The sequence below is a fragment of the Rhinatrema bivittatum genome, chromosome 3 (genome assembly GCF_901001135.1).
Source record: "Rhinatrema bivittatum chromosome 3, aRhiBiv1.1, whole genome shotgun sequence".
In the NCBI taxonomy this organism is placed as follows: domain Eukaryota; kingdom Metazoa; phylum Chordata; class Amphibia; order Gymnophiona; family Rhinatrematidae; genus Rhinatrema; species Rhinatrema bivittatum.
Genome location: NC_042617.1, coordinates 87,392,847 through 87,410,010, shown reverse-complemented (window position 1 = coordinate 87,410,010; position 17,164 = coordinate 87,392,847). Strand labels below are relative to the sequence as shown.

The 17,164-nt window shown below is 42.8% G+C and overlaps 1 protein-coding gene across 2 annotated transcripts in view; it reads left to right on the top strand.

Annotated features, from left to right (window-relative positions):
* Positions 1-17,164, top strand: part of PSME4 (proteasome activator subunit 4) — a 389,258-nt gene that overhangs the window by 261,040 nt on the left and 111,054 nt on the right. For both annotated transcript variants that reach the window (XM_029593434.1, XM_029593433.1), the window contains 3 exons: positions 12,614-12,767; positions 13,276-13,345; positions 15,280-15,405. In XM_029593434.1, coding sequence (XP_029449294.1) covers positions 12,614-12,767; positions 13,276-13,345; positions 15,280-15,405 — 350 coding nt within the window. The remainder of the gene's footprint in view (positions 1-12,613; positions 12,768-13,275; positions 13,346-15,279; positions 15,406-17,164) is intronic.

Sequence of the window (17,164 nt, the reverse complement as noted above, 5' to 3'; positions counted from 1 at the left end):
CCCGTCCAGAAAAGGCACCGACCCTTTCTGCGACCGAGTCACCGAGCCAACCCTCACCCGGACGAGTATCGGGAGCTGCGACTCCGCCTTTAACGGTGGTCCCTCCGGCTATGCCTCTGCCGCCTTCTTCCCTTCCGGAGCTGGGGCTGCTTGCTCCAGGTCTCCATGAAGAACTGGACTGGGTGGTTCAGGAGGCCATCGATAAGGCGATGCACAGACTCCAAGTTCCTCTGACACATTTACCAGTGCCGATTGTGAAACCGACCACTGATCCGATTCCAGCAGCACTGGCACCGCTGCTCTCGAAGATGGAAGCGCTTATAGCCGCTTTTCCACCGATGGCTCCAGTGCCCTCCCCGCTTACTCTCTCATTGGGAGAGGAAACACCGTTCCGCATTCCTCCATCAGGAGTTCTTCCGATGCCTCAACCATCGATGCCGATGCGCCCATCAGCGCCACCGATCCATCCACCGATGCCCTCGATGCCTTCATCGGTGCCTCCAGCACTTCCCTCGATGCTTTCAGCACTTCCCTCGATGCCTTTGGAACCTAGACCGGGACCTTCAGGAATACCATCGTCCCGTCCTTAGGCTCCTAGAGGGGCAGGTCCTCATCCCTATGACACCTGGACCGATGATTCTTCTCAAGACACTGATGACTTGCCATCGCCACCTTCTCCTACTGAAAGCAGGAAGCGTTCTGCTCCAGAGGACCTATCCTTCATAAATTTTGTGAAGGAAATGTCTGAATTGGTTCCCTTCCAATTGCAGACTGAACAAGATGTCAGACATCAAATGATGGAGCTGTTACAATTCATGGATGCTCCCAAGGAAATAACCTCCATTTCTATTCACCAGGTTCTTTTGGATCTCCTCAAAAAGAACTGGGAACACCCTGGTTCTGTTGCTCCAGTCAACAGAAAAGCTGATACCACTTATTTGGTCCAGTCAGCCCCAGGATTCCAGAAACCTCAGCTGGATCACCAATCTGTGGTTGTAGAATCTGCCCAAAAAAGGGCAAAAAGATCAAAACTCCACTCTTCCTTTCCCCCAGGTAAGGAACAGAAATTCTTGGATGCCATTGGCCGGCGTGTCTTCCAGGGATCAATGCTTATCTCTTGGATCGCCTCCTACCAGCTGTGTATGACCCAGTACAACAGGGTCTTATTCAAGCAGATACAGGACTTTGCAGAGTCCCTGCCTCAGCAATTCCAGGAACAACTTCTAACCCTGGTACACAAGGGTTTTGAGGCAGGGAAGCATGAAATAAGATCTTCTTATGATATCTTTGACACCACTTCCAGGGTATCTGCAATTGCTATTTCGGCAAGAAGATGGGCCTAGCTTAAGTCTTCGGACTTGTGCCCTGAAGTACAAGACAGATTGTCTCCTATGCAGGGCAGATTAGATAATCTTTTTGGGGAACAGATTCAGCGGACGGTGGCGGAACTCAAGGACCATCATGAGACCCTTCGCCAGCTCTCTCTGATGCCCTCTGAGTATTCCTCCAAACAGCCTTTCAGGAAGGATACTAAAAAGTCATTCTTCTGTCCAAAGAAGTCTTATCCACCACAGTCTAGGACTCGTTCCATGAGACCTTTCCAAAAGGCCCAGTCTAGTCAACCTCGTAAACAAAAGCCACAAGCAGCTCCTCAGCCGGGCCCTGCTTCCGGTTTTTGACTCCTGCATAGAGAGCAGCAGCCAGTTTCCACTGCCTCAAATACCAGTGGGAGGTCGATTGTGCCATTTCAACAACAGGTGGCACACAATCACCTCAGACCAGTGGGTCCTTACCATAATCTCTCAAGGTTATCGCCTGAACTTTCTCTCCATTCCACCAAACTCCCCACCTCTACCGGCGTGGGGAACATCCGACCATTCACTACTCCTGGAGCAGGAGGTCTCCCTCCTCCTCCAGTCCAGAGCAATAGAACCAGTACCTTACTCTCAACAAGGCCTAGGATTCTATTCCCAGTACTTTCTAATCCCCAAAATCGGGAGGCGTTTGTCCAATTCTGGACCTACGTGCCCTCAACAAGTACCTCCAACGAGAAAAGTTCAAGATGGTAACCTTGGGTTCCCTCCTTCCTCTTCTGCAAAGAGGAGATTGGCTCTGCTCTCTCGATCTCCAAGATGCGTACACGCACATTGTGATAAATCCATCTCATCGCAGGTTCCTGAGATTTCTAGTAGGCCCCAAGCACTATCAATACCAAGTGCTCCCGTTCGGCCTGGCATCTGCAACACGAGTCTTCACCAAGTGCCTCGTAGTAGTAGCAGCCTTCCTAAGGACTCAAGGTGTTCACGTCTACCCCTATCTAGATGATTGGTTGATCAGGGCTCCCACTCAGCAAGCTGTTCTGTCATCCCTACGTCTTACTTTACACACTCTGACTTCACTAGGATTTCTCGTCAACTACGCAAAATCCTACTTAGTCCCATCTTAAACTTTAATATTCATAGGGGCAGACTTGGATACCTTGCAGGCAAAGGCATTTCTGCCTCGACAGCGAGCTCTCACTCTCATCTCCCTCGCACACCAGCTACAGTCTCAGCGCCGCACGACTGCACGCCACTTCCTCATCCTACTGGGACACATGGCGTCATCAGTACAGGTTACCCCATTGGCCCACTTGGCCATGAGATTCATGCAGTGGACTCTAAGGTCACAATGGACTCAGTCCGTCCAACCTCTATTAACCACTGTCCACATCACTGACTCACTCCATCAGTCTCTAGCCTGGTGGAAAAATCAGATCAATCTCCTCCAAGGCCTGCCCTTCCAGGCTCCAGACCCTCAAATAATTCTCACCACCGATGCTTCCAACCTCGGCTGGGGAGCCCATGTAGCCGATTTGCAAACACAGGGAACTTGGTCTCCAGAGGAAGCCAAACACCAAATCAATTTCCTGGAGCTTCGAACAATCAGATATGCTCTCAGGGTATTTCAGGATCGCCTTTCCAATCAGGTCATCCTGATTCAGACGGACAACCAGGTGGCCATGTGGTACATCAACAAACAGGGAGGGTCGGGCTCCTACCTACTGTGTCAGGAAGCTGCGCAGATATGGGCGGAGGCCCTCTCCCACTTGATGTACCTCAGGGCCACCTATTTGCCGGGAGTGGACAATGTGTTGGCGGTCAAACTAAGTTGCGCTTTCCATCCGCACGAGTGGTCTCTCAACCCCACAGTAGCAGATGCAATATTCCAACGTTGGGGTCATCCTCGCATAGACCTCTTTGCGTCACCTCAAAACCGCAGGTAGAGAACTTTTGCTCTCTCACTCGCAGCCATCACTCACAGCCAAGAGATGCATTCTCCCTATCATGGGCAACCAGTCTCCTATATGCATTCCCTCCACTTCCACTTCTCTCGAAGACTCTCGTGAAGTTACGTCAGGACAAAGAATGCATGATCCTGATAGCACCTCACTGGCCTCGCCAAGTGTGGTATCCAATACTTCAGGATCTCTCCATTCGCAGGCACATTCCCTTGGGAATGGACCCACTTCTGATCACTAAGAACGGCGGGTGCCTACGCCACTCCAATCTTCAAGCTTTGTCCCTGACGGCCTAATGTTGAAAGGTTAATTCTTCAGCCACTTAACATTTCAGAGCCAGTTTCCTGTGTCCTGATTGCTTCATGGAAGTCTTCCACGAGAAAGTCTTACCTATACAAATGGAACAGGTTTAAGTCAATGTGTTCTTCTCAATCCCTTGATCCCTTTACCTGTTCCACCACGAAGTTTCTAGACTATCTCTGGCACTTGTCAGAATCAGGTCTAAAAACTTCCTCCATCAGAATGCATGTCAGTGCGGTGGCCACCTTCCATAAAGGTGTCGGGGATGTTCCTATTTCAGTACAACCCCTCGTAACACGTTTTCTGAAAGGCTTGCTTCACCTCAAGCCTCCACTATGCCCTCCGGCCCCTTCTTGGGACCTCAATCTGGTTTTAGGGAAGGCTCATGAAACCACCATTTGAGGCTCTCCAATCCTGTGATCTTCGCTATCTCACATGGAAAGTGATTTTTCTTCTGGCAATCACATCTGCTCGCAGAGTTAGTGAGTTACAGGCCCTAGTTACCTATCCGCCTTACACTAAACTTCTGCAGGACTGGGCAGTACTCCGCACTCTCCCTAAGTTCTTACCTAAGGTAGTATCGGAGTTTCACAATAATCAATCCATTATATTACCTACCTTCTTTCCCAGGCCCCACACCAATCCAGGAGAATAGGCTCTGCACACCCTTGACTGCAAACGGGCTCTAGCCTTCTATCCAGACCATACAGCTGCCCACAGGAAAAGCACTCAATTGTTTGTCTCTTTCCATTCCATTAAACTGGGGCAGCCTGTGGGTAAGCAGACTCTCTTCTCCTGGTTAGCGGACTGCATATCCTTTTGCTATCAGCAAGCAGGCATTCCGCTTCAAGACCGTGTTAAAGCACACTCTGTGAGGGCCATGGCGACTTCAGTAGCACACCTACGCTTGGTGCCCCTTCCTGACATTTGCAGGGCTGCTACCTGGAGTTCTCTCCATACCTTTACAGCCCATTATTGCTTAAGACAAGGCCGGAAGATCAGATTCCATCTTCGGCCAGTCTGTCTTGCGCAACCTTTTTACAACTTGATGTACCAACACCCTTCCGCCTGCCCGTTAGGGTTCAGGATGCCCTCTACCAAATTCCACCCCAGTCCTTGTGCCTATTGCACATCTTGGGTACATTTGGTGCATTTCTCGGACATCCACAGCTCAGTAGTCACCCATATGTGAGGACTACCATCCTGCTTGTCCTGTGAGAAAGCAAATGTTGCTTACCTGTAACAGGTGTTCTCACAGGACAGCAGGATGTTAGTCCTCACGAAACCCGCCCTCCCTGCGGTGTTGGGTTCGTTACGTTTTCTTAATTTATTTTTCGGCACTTCCTGTAGCTTTAAACAAGACTGAAGAGGGACCCTTGCTGGCTGCAGGTTTAGTGCCATGCTGGGCATGCCCAGTGGGTGCCAGTCAAAGTTCTAGAAACTTTGACAGAGGTGTTCCGTGATTGGGCTCCATCCTGTGATGTCACCTATATGTGAGGACTAACATCCTGCTGTCCTGTGAGAACACCTGTTACAAGTAAGCAACATTTGCTATACTAAGTAAGAGGAAGATCTGTTCCTCATGGTGCTTAAGAATTATACATAGACTGAAGAGTGAAAATCAAAAAATGTTCATGTTAAATTAAAAAATGTTTCCTGATGTCCTCATTACTTGTTCCAAAATACAGCATCGAAGGTCCAAAAACAAATGCCCTACTGTTAGATAATGTTCAACTATACGAATTTGTAATTTACTTGTATTCAAGCAGTTGCAGTGTTCAATAAGTTGTCTTCATTGGATGCAGCAGGGTAAAATGGACACTCACATCGAGCATCCATTTTCCTAACCCTTGCACAGCCACTTCTCTTGGGTTCCCAATGGAATGCTAGGGACGCACAATTTCCCCTAACGCGGCCCTTCATTAGATTATTGCATCAGACACCCAGGAAAAGTGGTTGTGTGCACTTTAGGAAAATGGCACTGAATACGAACTCCCGTTTTACTGTGCGGTTTTATTGCATCGGCCCCTCTGAAATAGAATTAAATGGATGCATTAAGGAGGAGTGGGTTTTGTTTTGTTTTTTTAAAGATGTGTAGAGATCAAGCAAAAGAGTAAAATAAATCTGATGAGGAAATGAACACTTTGGTTGATTTGGTTTACTTAACTTTTGTTTTTGAATTGAGGTCAGTAATGCCTGGTATTTCTTCTCTAAAGTATGGTTTTCATGCTGTGGGAATCTCTATTAACAAATGTAACTTGTTTTCCTTTTTCCGTGGCTATCGCTGGTAGATTGGTTTTAAGCCTTTGAACAAGGTGTTGATGTCTTGGACAGAATTTGTTCTAAGGCACCTCGAGAGCACTTCTGTGCATGAAATGGCAAAAAATACAGCAGAATGTACTGGAACAATTTGTGCTCCTAGTTACATATATTCCTGGGCAGAAAAAAAAAAATCGATAAATATGGCGACAATTCTTAGTTGATGGGCCTTGATTGGGTGTGGAATCTGATGATTCATCACTTCATAACAATGATATACTTTGAGAAAGCCATCTAGACAATGTCCAGTTTCATTACTGAGTTTCCTTTCTTATTTTCGTCAAAAGAAATAAATAGCTGTGCCCACTTCTATGCGCTTTAGGTTTTTGTAGGAAGAACAGGAGTGCCTGTCTGCAGTCTAAAGTAAGAAAAGTTGTTCCTTTGGAGTTGGATGCAGCTTTGGAATAGATGTAGGTAATGTAATCGTATAGTTTAGGTGGAATTGGGACACTCTTTTCGGTAAGAACTTAGAATGAGTATGTAATACTACTCTGTTTTTAAATATTTGAGTGTATGGGAGGGTAGGTTACTAGAGCTTGTAGCTCACTTATTCTCTGAGCAGAAGTAATGGCTAATCAAGAAGAGTTTTCCATGACACAGATTTTAAGTCTGCTTTTGCAATAAGTTCATAGGTGTTAGAAAAGGGGGGACCATTCCCCCCCCCAAAAAAAAATTTGAGCAGCAACCTGCAACGATTACACCTTTCTCCTAAATTTCCATCGGGCTCCCTACTTACTGAGCATATCTGGAAGCTGAAACATGCAAGAGTGAGACCTCCTCTAGCTAGAGTGCTGTGCTTGCTGTTTCTTCCCCCAACTCTCCTCAGGAAAGGCTCTGCTGGTTTAGCCTCTCTCCACCTCCCACCCTAGAGACTTTGACAATCCAGCAGGCCGATACAGTAAGGAGCGGTAGGAAGAGCTGCGTTAGTGTCGGGCGCATCCGCGGTTGCCGCACGCACAGTCCAGCTCACCTACCGCTCGATACTGTATTTAAATTGCTTGCAAATGCAAGCCGCGTCCAAGAAGCGTCTGTGAAGCGTTAGGCCCGCGCAACCCATTTTACTGTATAGAGCGCTAAACAGTATCCTGGGTGCGCTGGTCTAACGCTTCACGGACACGCTGGTATCTGTCATTTCAAATGTCATTTCAAATGACATTTGAAATGACAGGTACCAGAAAGTGGACGGTTCTCCTACGCTCGGGATTGCCAGTCCTCTCTCCCCTCCTCCCGAAGCAAGGCGCATAAAGCAGCCTTGCTTCGGGAGGAGGGGAGAGAGGACTGGCAGTGTAAAGCAACGACTTACGTTTTTCGCAGCCCTCCACCGGAGACGGACATCGGCGGAGACGGACCGCGGCTCCCCTTCCTCCCGGAGGCGAAGATGGATGCCTGCACGGGCGAAAGCAGCCCCTGTGCGTGCAATTGGGCCGCTCAAGACGTGACGTCACATGTCGTGACGCCAAACATCGTGATGTCACGCCTTGAGCGGCCCAATTGCACGCACAGGGGCCGCTTTCGCCCGTGCAGGCATCCATCTTCGCCTCCGGGAGGCAGGGGAGCCGCGGTCCGTCTCCGCCGATGTCCGTCTCCGGAGGAGGGCTGCGAAAAAAGTAAGTCGTTGCTTTACACTGCCAGTCCTCTCTCCCCTCCTCCCGAAGCAAGGCTGCTTTACGCGCCTTGCTTCGGGAGGAGGGGAGAGAGGACTGGCAATCCCGAGCGTAGGAGAACAGTCCACTTCGTTGCTACTTTTTTTTTTTTTTCGCTTTTTCGCTTTTTTAGATTTTTTTTCCGCTTTCGTTGCTTCGGGAGGAGGGGGGAGAGGACTGGGGCTGCCCCGGAGACCAGCACCCATTGACGTGGCCAGTTTAGGTGAGCGGGGGCTGGGGGAAAGTTTGCCGCCTACCCTTACACCTGCCTCTAACACAGGAGTAAGGGTGGGCGGTAAGTTAGCAGGTTAAACGCGCGGCAAAACAGCAGGGTAAAAAAGCGATAGTCGGGGCGCGCGTTACTGTATGGGAGGGAATAGCTAATTCGATCGTTTACATCTAATATACATGCCATGGGCGGAAGGGGTTACCCGGTGATTTAAAGAGGCGGTAAGAATCTGTTAAAGGGGATTGTGTATCGCAGGAAGGGCTAACGCGGCCGGAAAGTGAGTAGAAAGAGGGATAGGAGCGGGGTAACCGCGGCCGCACTTTACTGTATTGACCTGCAGATGAGTTCTTTCTGCTGGAAGGAGAACAAATCACAGCCAGCAAAAAAAAAAAAAAAGCAAGAGCTGCAACTTTATTTTCACTTTATGACAGGCTGAAGCAGCAGAACAACAGAAGACATGGTGAGGACTGTTTTATCATCTGTAATCTTTCTATTTTGCTGCTGTACTGCTGGGAGTCATTATCTGCCCTTCTTGTCAAGACTCTGTGTGAGCTGGCTAGACTGATCTTAGAGGACAATGGTTGACCAACTGACCATGGACAGAGCAAAAAGAGACAGTGGGTGCCTGAAGAAAGAGGAGGAAGAGTAAAAGTGGCTGCTGCAGGCCTGGTAGGGATAGCTAGAAGGGAAGGAACATTACATGATGATGATGCTGCAGTGCCTTTAATTAGCCAGTCCAGAGGAGGGGGTACTAGCTAAGTGAGCATAGAAGCAATAATAAATGCATGTCTGTATGTATCTGAAACAGTGTGTCTGATTATGTTAGAATGTTTGAAAGTGTGTTGTTTGACCATTTGTGTGGTTTAAGTTGACAGCTCAATCTATCTCCAAAAATATTGTCTTTTCCTGGGAGATACTATAGTTTAGATCTCTATTCTCTTTTCTACTGCCAAATTTCTAAATGTTCAGCACATCTTTGCAAAGTTGGCAAGGACCTGTTTCCCCCGCCCCTTCCCCCAAGGTTTGTTGATTATAAATCATTGCTCCTGATTGTCTGAACACATTTGAATAGTTTTGTACTTCAGGCAAGATTCAAATGCTTGAAGGTTATTATAGATCGCTTTCATTTCTAGAATATTGATGTGAAGCGTTGATTCCTGCTTTGTCCAAAGACCTTGTGTGCATATGGTGCTGATACACACTCCCCATCATTGGCTGAATGTATCCATTGTCAATATCTTCTGAATTTGTAAGGAATGATTGTTTTCTCCCAAAGCAAGATTCTTTCCCTCTGTCTACCACTTTAGTGAGTCTAGTAGTTCCTCTGTTATAAGTATCTTGTGATTGGACTTGTTGATTCCAATTGTTTTTTAGATGCCACTGTACATGTCTCATCATGAGCCTTGCAAGGGAAGTAATGTGTGTACTGTTGAACCCATTTGTCTTAATAGCTTATATTTTCGCAATATAATCCATCTGTTTTAGAATAAATATTGTGTCATCGTCTTTATTTTGTCTGCCCTCTTAAATGGAAGGTAGACTTTCCCCTTGACAATGTCTAGTTTTGCACCTATGAATTCTAGCTGTTGATTTGGAACCAAGCTGGATTATCCAACATCACACTCACGATTTGTTTTACATCTTTTTATAGAGGTTCTGTAAGATATACTCGATATTAATCAGTTGTCTTGGTATAGAAAAACATCAATTTTTGTTTCCTTAGGTGAGTAGCTACTACTTCTGGTAAAAATTCTTAGACCTGCCGCTAGACCAAAGGCTAGCACTCTATATTGATAGTGCTGATCCTGCAGGGTGAATCTTAAGCATTTCCTGTGCTTTTTGTTGTTTTGAATTTGTGCAAAAGTGTCCTTAAGGTCGAATGAGGTCAACTAGTCTTGTTGTTGAAGGATTATTCCTAATGAATTTTTTAATTTCTCTCTCTTTCGAAAAGTATTTATATCTCCGAGTTCTTAGATTGGTCATAGATCTCCTGTTTTCTTTGGAATTAGAAAGTACCTGGAATGAAATCCCTTCCACCTTTGACTTTGTGGAACTGGTTAGATTGCAAGAGGGAATGCAGATCTTGGGTTAGTACTTTTAGCTGTCAATTTGAATAATGATGATAACAGGAGGGTTTTTTATGAGATGGTAAATTTTTGAAGTTCAAGTAATATCAGGTGAATGATTCTCAAAATTCATTTGTCCATAGTGATGTGATTCCATTGTTCCTTGAAAAATGTGTCTATCCCCTCCATAACTATGTTTGGAAATGGGTTTTTCCTGTATTTTTTTCTATGGGTCAAAAAATGTCAGCCTCTGTGGAGTCTGCTGTGTCTGTGTTTGCTATTGTTGGACACATCCTCTTTGTCTTGATTGTGGTTGTTGTACCTGCTCTTCTGGTTGCTGAAGGTGCTGTAATGGTATTGGAAGTTTCCTGTAATGTGTATATTGATTCTGTCTTTTTGGCGAGTGGTAATGATGTCTTCTATATTTGTCTGGTCTGTATCTTCTATGCAAGTAAGTATCCATTTGTGATGCAGATGACTGTAGAGTGTTGCTTTGATTTTTGATTGATTATATGGATATGTTAATCTTGTCTCCAAATAAATTGTCACCTCCACATTGGGTATCTTTTAACATCTTGTGAATTTCTTTTCTGAGCCCAGATGCACTGAACCATGCTAATCATCTTTGCTATTATGCCTGATGTGGAAACTTGAGAAGTATCTCATGAGTCGTAGATGTGTGTCTGTGTCCTTCATGACTTCAGTGAATTGTTGGAATTCTTGTTCTGATAATTTACTTGCATGTTCCATTAGCTTTTGCCTATTATTAAAGCGGTATTGGATCATCTGCAATTGGTGCACTTTAGTTCTCAACTGCAGTATCTCTCTTTGGAATATTCTCTTGTCTATTTTGTTGTGGATCTTGGGTTTTTCCCTAAGGGAGCCTTTGAAAATGTTTATTCCCTTTATTGATTGACCCTTGGTCTGACCCAGCATGGCAATTTCTTTTGTTCTTATGTTCTTATTTAAATTCTTCTTTTTATCAAAAAAGATGTGGCTTGACACGAGAGGCAAGAGAAATTGACCATTTACAAAGCGGATGAAATAAGACTGAGGGGAGAGGTGCACATGCGCAAAAGATATACAAAATGTTTCTGGGCTACGAGAGAGTGATGGCCGACTCTGTGCCATCAGATGACGTCACCCATCTTGGAGGGCTGTTTTTGGTTATGCTTGTCCATGGAGAAAATATAGCTCACAGCTCTGGATATCTAGTACCTCACTAGAGATCCTTGGGCACACAAGATTTACAAAGGGTTATGCTTTCCTCTCTTGGTGGAAAAACAAGGGGAAAAATTCTCCATTTCCCACAAAACATGAGAACATATGTTAATTTATATATATTTTTTTATATTTATATATATTTTTATATATTTTATATATTTATATATATTATATTATATTTATATTTATATATATATAAATATATATAATATAATATATATATATATTTATATTTATATATTTTTTAATTTATATATTTTTTTCTCAAATATCCACCTGTACATATATTTATTGTTAATTTATTTTTTTGAATGTTCCTTTAAAATCTCTTTCTCTATCCTTCCTACTGCTGTCCTCTCTCCTCCTTCGTTGCTGCTCCCCCTTCCCTGTTTATTGTATTTCACTCTATTGTTAATCTTGTTATAATGTAAACCGGCATGATGTTCCGACGAATGTTGGTATATAAAAATCAACAAATAAACATATGTGAAACACAAGTTGCTTTCTCATGGGCAACATGAGAAGTTGACAAAACCTCTCTAGAGAGCAGGCCAGCACCTTTGCTGCCTTTCTTCTACTCCAGAGTGTCAACTCCCTCCAGTGTTTCCTGAAGACACCTGTAAAGATTTTAGACAGATTCACACTCCTTTTGGGGATGAGCCATGAAAGTCTATCAAAAATACTCTGTGCCTGTGGAACCTCCCATTGCTGGATTTTTTTCCCCACTTTACTCTATAGTGAAGACTTAAAACAGCCTTACAGCAAAGACTAGCAATCAGGTGCTTACTTTAATACAAAATATCTGGATTAAATGAGTACTTCCATTTTTTGCTTATAATTGGCTATAAAATGTTCACTGGGTTTGATACAGAGTACCTGATTCACTAAGGGTTTTTTCCCATAGAAACAAAATGGGAGAAAAGTCTTAATGAATCTGACCCAGAGTTTGTAAATGATCTTACTCTGCAGTATCACTATTACCAATGACTGTGAGCCAAATCAAATGTTGAATTTGATTCTGAGCAATCTTATTGGCTAAAACACACACATGAATCCTCAGGAAATGTTCTGCCTCACTGACTTAACTATTTGGAACATTTGTTTTAACTGCTTAAAAAAAAAACCAAAAAAAATACTTACAAGAAATACATTTTAGCTTGGAAAAGGGAATAAACTTAGCATTTGCCCTGGCTAGCCTAGTGCTTCAAAAGTGGCATATGTCTTGAAATTGAATGAATGAATTGTCCTGTCAGCAAATGCTTTTTGTCAGTTCTTGAATGCCTCCAAATTGGGTATTATGTGAGTAAATTCTCTATTAGTGATTGTTGCTTAAATACTGTCTCACTGGGTGAGGTGGGGTATAGGAGGTGAAATAACCAGTTGACATCCATGGTTGTCTCCCTGCCTTCCCTAATTTCTGCTGCTGCCACTTTTTTTGATAGCCGCATAGTTATTCTAACAGATGGATACAGTAATGACCAGATGGATTTCAGAAGCGGGCAATGCCCACTGTTGAGTGCACAACTTTATATTAATTTCCTTTTATGACTAGGTGGCTACACGAAGTCCTGTATCATTGAAGCTGGAGACAGACCTGATAATCAGTGGATACATTATGACAGTAGAAACTTACCAAAGACAAAAGAAGAATGGCAGTCATGTTCCTTCGTGGAAAAAACTCACTGGGGATACTACACCTGGCCCAAGTAAGTCTATTAACGAAATACTTACTGTCCTTTGAAATTGTGCTTGAAGTGAAATCAATGTAGTTAAACTGAACTGCAATAATCATATAGCACTTACCTTCTAAGATATGTATTTCTCTTGTTTCCTACCACTGTCGTCCTCCTCTGTTATTGTTTGTCTTTTCCGAACTTTGTGGTAGGTCTTTCCGGAGATGCTGGCATGTTTCCTTTTGTCCAGGTCCCTTACACCTTCCCTCATCTGTTTTTCTCTCTAGGCTCTTAAAAACGCTGTACCCTCTTTTGCTGTCTTTCAGCCCTTTGTTCTTTTCTCCCTGCCCAGTACCTGCCTCTAAACATTTCATACTTTCCCTTTCATTCTGATTTACTGAAGTTAGTCTTTCCATATCTTGTGTTCCTCTTAACACTCCCTCTACTAACATATTAAGTTGTTCTTAGTTATTTAAAAGTCTGATAATTTTTATTAGAATAAAATGTTGACTTAGCTGGTCATTTTTATTTAATATTATAGAAATATGGTAGTATATGCTCCTGCTAAATACCAGCCAAAGCTGGGAAGGACAAGAGAAGAAATGTTGGAGGTAAGACAATTGAGATTTAAAGCAAATAAATCCTGTTCTAATGTATTCAGTATTACAAACGTCAAAGTGTGCTATTCTGCTTCCAGTATTGAAAGCGTTTAGCCAGTGAAAACCAAGATAGTGCCATCTGATGGATATCATTTATATTTGTGCAGCTAAGCTTTTTTCTTGGTGGGATTTTCCCTCCAAAATTGAAAATTTTATTTTGGAAAAAATTGTCACGGTTTCATATTTAGAGAGACCTTTGACACATCCAATTGGCTCTGAGTTAATGTCCTTAGTAATGCAGCTCTCTGTAGACATTCTGTAGATATTCTGTCTGATACCTCAAATTCTTCAATAGGAATCACCAAGGATTCAAAGGGTTTGTAGGGGTAATTGTGTAGTTCCCTGGGCAAAAACCCCAAGATTTGAATTTCCTGCCCTTCTTACAAATAACATTTTACCTGGGTAAGCCATTATCTGGTTAAATTTTAGCTAGATAAAGAGAAGCATGCCAGGAGACATTCCAGAGGCATGGATAGTGCTGATATTCAGCACTAATCTTGGGTAAGTCTGGCTGGAGAAAACGCTGTCCTAACGTTAGCAATGTAAGTTTACCCAGGTAACATTACTTGGGAATATTCAGCAGAACCCTTACTTGGGTATGTTCTGCTGAATTTCTAGGTAACTTTCCCACTCCCTGGCTTACTCAGTATGCACCTCTTGTGCATACAAATATGGGTTGAGAGACAGTGTTGCCTCAGTCCTGTAGGATTGCAAATAATTCAAATTTGGGTGATGTGTTGTAAATGTGCAATAAAGGTAATTTTATGCGTGGGTTTATTTTGAAAATCTAGCTTGTTTGATTCTTGTGGTTATTATTGGCTTGGTCCCTCTCTTTGGAGGAAAAAAGAACGTATTTTCCTTCTTTTTTATCAATTTGTCCTCGTCTGTAGTAGCAGTTTCTCATTAGAAAGCCATTGCACATGGATTTCTCATATCACAAAAACTATGGGTCACCCAGTGAAGCTTATCAGGTGGTGGGGTTTAAGCCAAACCAAATTTACTACTACGCACAGTGAAACTTTAGAGGCTAACTGGGTTCAAAAAGAGATTAGATTAATAGGTAGAAGATGGATCAATGAGGCTATTTAACCCAACAGTCAGGAATGTTGCTGTATGTTCAGTGTATCCATAAACCATGACCACTATAAACCGGAAGGGTGGCAGCAGATGGAGAATTCTGTTCATGCCATGGTTTGGGTACACACATCCAAGCTCTCACTAGTTGCTTCTATCAGAGAATTTGTAAGAGGATACTGGGTTAGGAAGACCGCTTGCAGCCTCTTGGTCCCCTTACCCGCATCTTTTCTGATGTGTGTGTGCATATATAGACCAAATTCCCTTAGTTAGAACAGAAAGGTATTCCTTTTAGAGCAATTTTATGTTGCTGTTTTGTTGGGAACTTAATATTTTTCTTAAATGAAGTACTTTTCCATTCTGTGGGGTACTGACATACCACACCCTGCCTTAGCCATCCCAAAGATGGGAATATAGAGCACTAACTAGTTTGCCATCAGGTTAGAACTTATGGATACCTGTGACATCAACATCATTTTTTTTCCATTTATAGTTTATTGATAAATGTCCAAATACACTCTTACAAATATGCATTATGATGAATTGATTTTACTTTGATTTAGTCCTGACATTTTATTATGTATATTCAATTGTAAACCACCTAGCACGTTTCTCCAATATATGTGGTATATAAAACTTTTAAAATAATTATGCACTTGGTTGTTCAGATGGGTAAGGAAAATCCAGCTCTAGAATACTTGTGGTTCTGTTGGTGGAAGAGTAAAAAATAATTATGGCTGAGAGAAACTAATTTATGTTTTGCATTAAAAATATACTTTAATTTACAACTGTTTATTGCTTTTCTTTTAAAGGCTGAACTGATCATATATGATCATTTTTCTGACCCAAAGTTTGTGGACCAGTTAATCAAGTTTCTTTCTTTGGAAGACAGGAAAGGGAAGGACAAGTTCAATCCTCGAAGATTTTGTCTTTTCAAGGTAACCACTGTAAATGTTTTTGGCTTCACTTGACAGTTTGATTTGATTTGCTATTTATAATTTATAATTATTAATTCAGTATCATGTATTGCTTTCTTCCCTCAAGGCCTCTCCCTTTCATTCTCTTGTGGTTTCTGCAGAATCATTGCTCCACCCTACTACTAACTTTTTTTTTTTTTTAATTTGCCAACAAAAAAGGCTGGATACATTCAGTGTCTGTTCTGTAAGCGAAAGTCTCTTAAACAACATCAGCTGCTCATAAGCAAAGCAACATGCAGCTCAGACAGAAAACATGGGTAGAGATTTAATTGAGGATATTCACAAAATTGCTAGGAAAGGGGAGATGCTATTGGTAGGGATTTCAAGGTGCTAAATATTTTTTGGGATATCCCAGCTGCAGTGTCTTATAGAAGCAGGGAGAACTGTTCCATTATCTGGTAACAGAACCCACATGGGAAGGGGTAATACTGGACCTGGTGCTTACCAATGGGGTCAGTGTTTCAGATGTTGTAGTGGACGATCATCTGGGATCCAAAGATCATCAGGTGGTGGTGTTCAGTATTAGAACACATGAGATGAAGTTTCTTTCAAAGGCAAAAGTTCCAGACCTCAGGAAAGCTAACTTTGTAAAAATGAGGCCGTACCTACAGAATCATTAGCTGAATGGGAAATTCTAGGGGAAGTAGAAGGAAGAGCAGTGGGCAAAACTGAAAGGAAATATTGCAAGGGCAACTAAACTTTTTTTGTTTGGAAAGTAAATAAAGATATGAGGAAAAAGAGTCATCTATAGTTTTCTAAAGAAATAGCTGAAAAGGTAAAGGAAAAAAAGTGAGCAGTCATAAACTACAAGAGATCGCAGAAAAAGGAAGACGGGCGAGAATATCTAAAGCTAAGAGAAGCTGGGAAAGTAGTCAGGAATCCAAAGATGAAATTGGAAGAAAAAAATAGCAGGTTCTGTAAAACGGGGACACAAGACTTTGGTGTGTGTATTTTTTTGTAACGATATGATTGAAGAAGAAAGTACAAAAGTGGCATTGTGAGATTCAGAGGGGAAGGAAAGGAAGAATATGTAGAGGCTGATGAGGAAACCAGCTTACAAATATGGAAGGACCAGGAGTAGGATCACAGAAAATGAACACAAATAGGATTGGAAGTGCAATAAACCTCAAATGAATTTTAGAACAGTGTGTTTGTGTGTAGCTAGTTAAACATAGATGAAGCGATGGGACTGGATGGGATCCATCCAAGAGTATTAAGGGAATTTGAAGTTCTGGCAGCTCTGCCGGTTGACCTTTTCAATGCTGCTTGAGAGTCTGGAGTAGTTCTGGTGGACTGGAGGCAGGCAAATGTGGTTCCTATTCACAAAAGTGGAAGTAAGAAGTAAATTAGGAACTACAGGTCAGTTAGTCTGACCTCTGGTGAGCAAATTAATGGAATTGTTGCTAAAACAGAGGATAGTGTAATTTCTGGTTTTACCAGAAGTAGGTTTTGTCAGACAAAACAGATCAATTTCTTTGGGTGATCAGGGAGTTGGATCAGAGGAGAGCACTAGATGTAGTGCATTTGGATTTCAGTAAGGCCTTTGACATGGTTCTGCCTAGGTGACTTGGTTTGTTCTAAAGTGACTGGGTTAGAAACTGGTTAATTGGGAGAGAACTAGTAGTAAATGGAGTTCACTCTGAGGAAAGGGACATTACCAGTGGTGTGCTGCAGGGATTGGTCTTTGGACTGGCTCTTTTCAATATTTTAATAAGCAAAA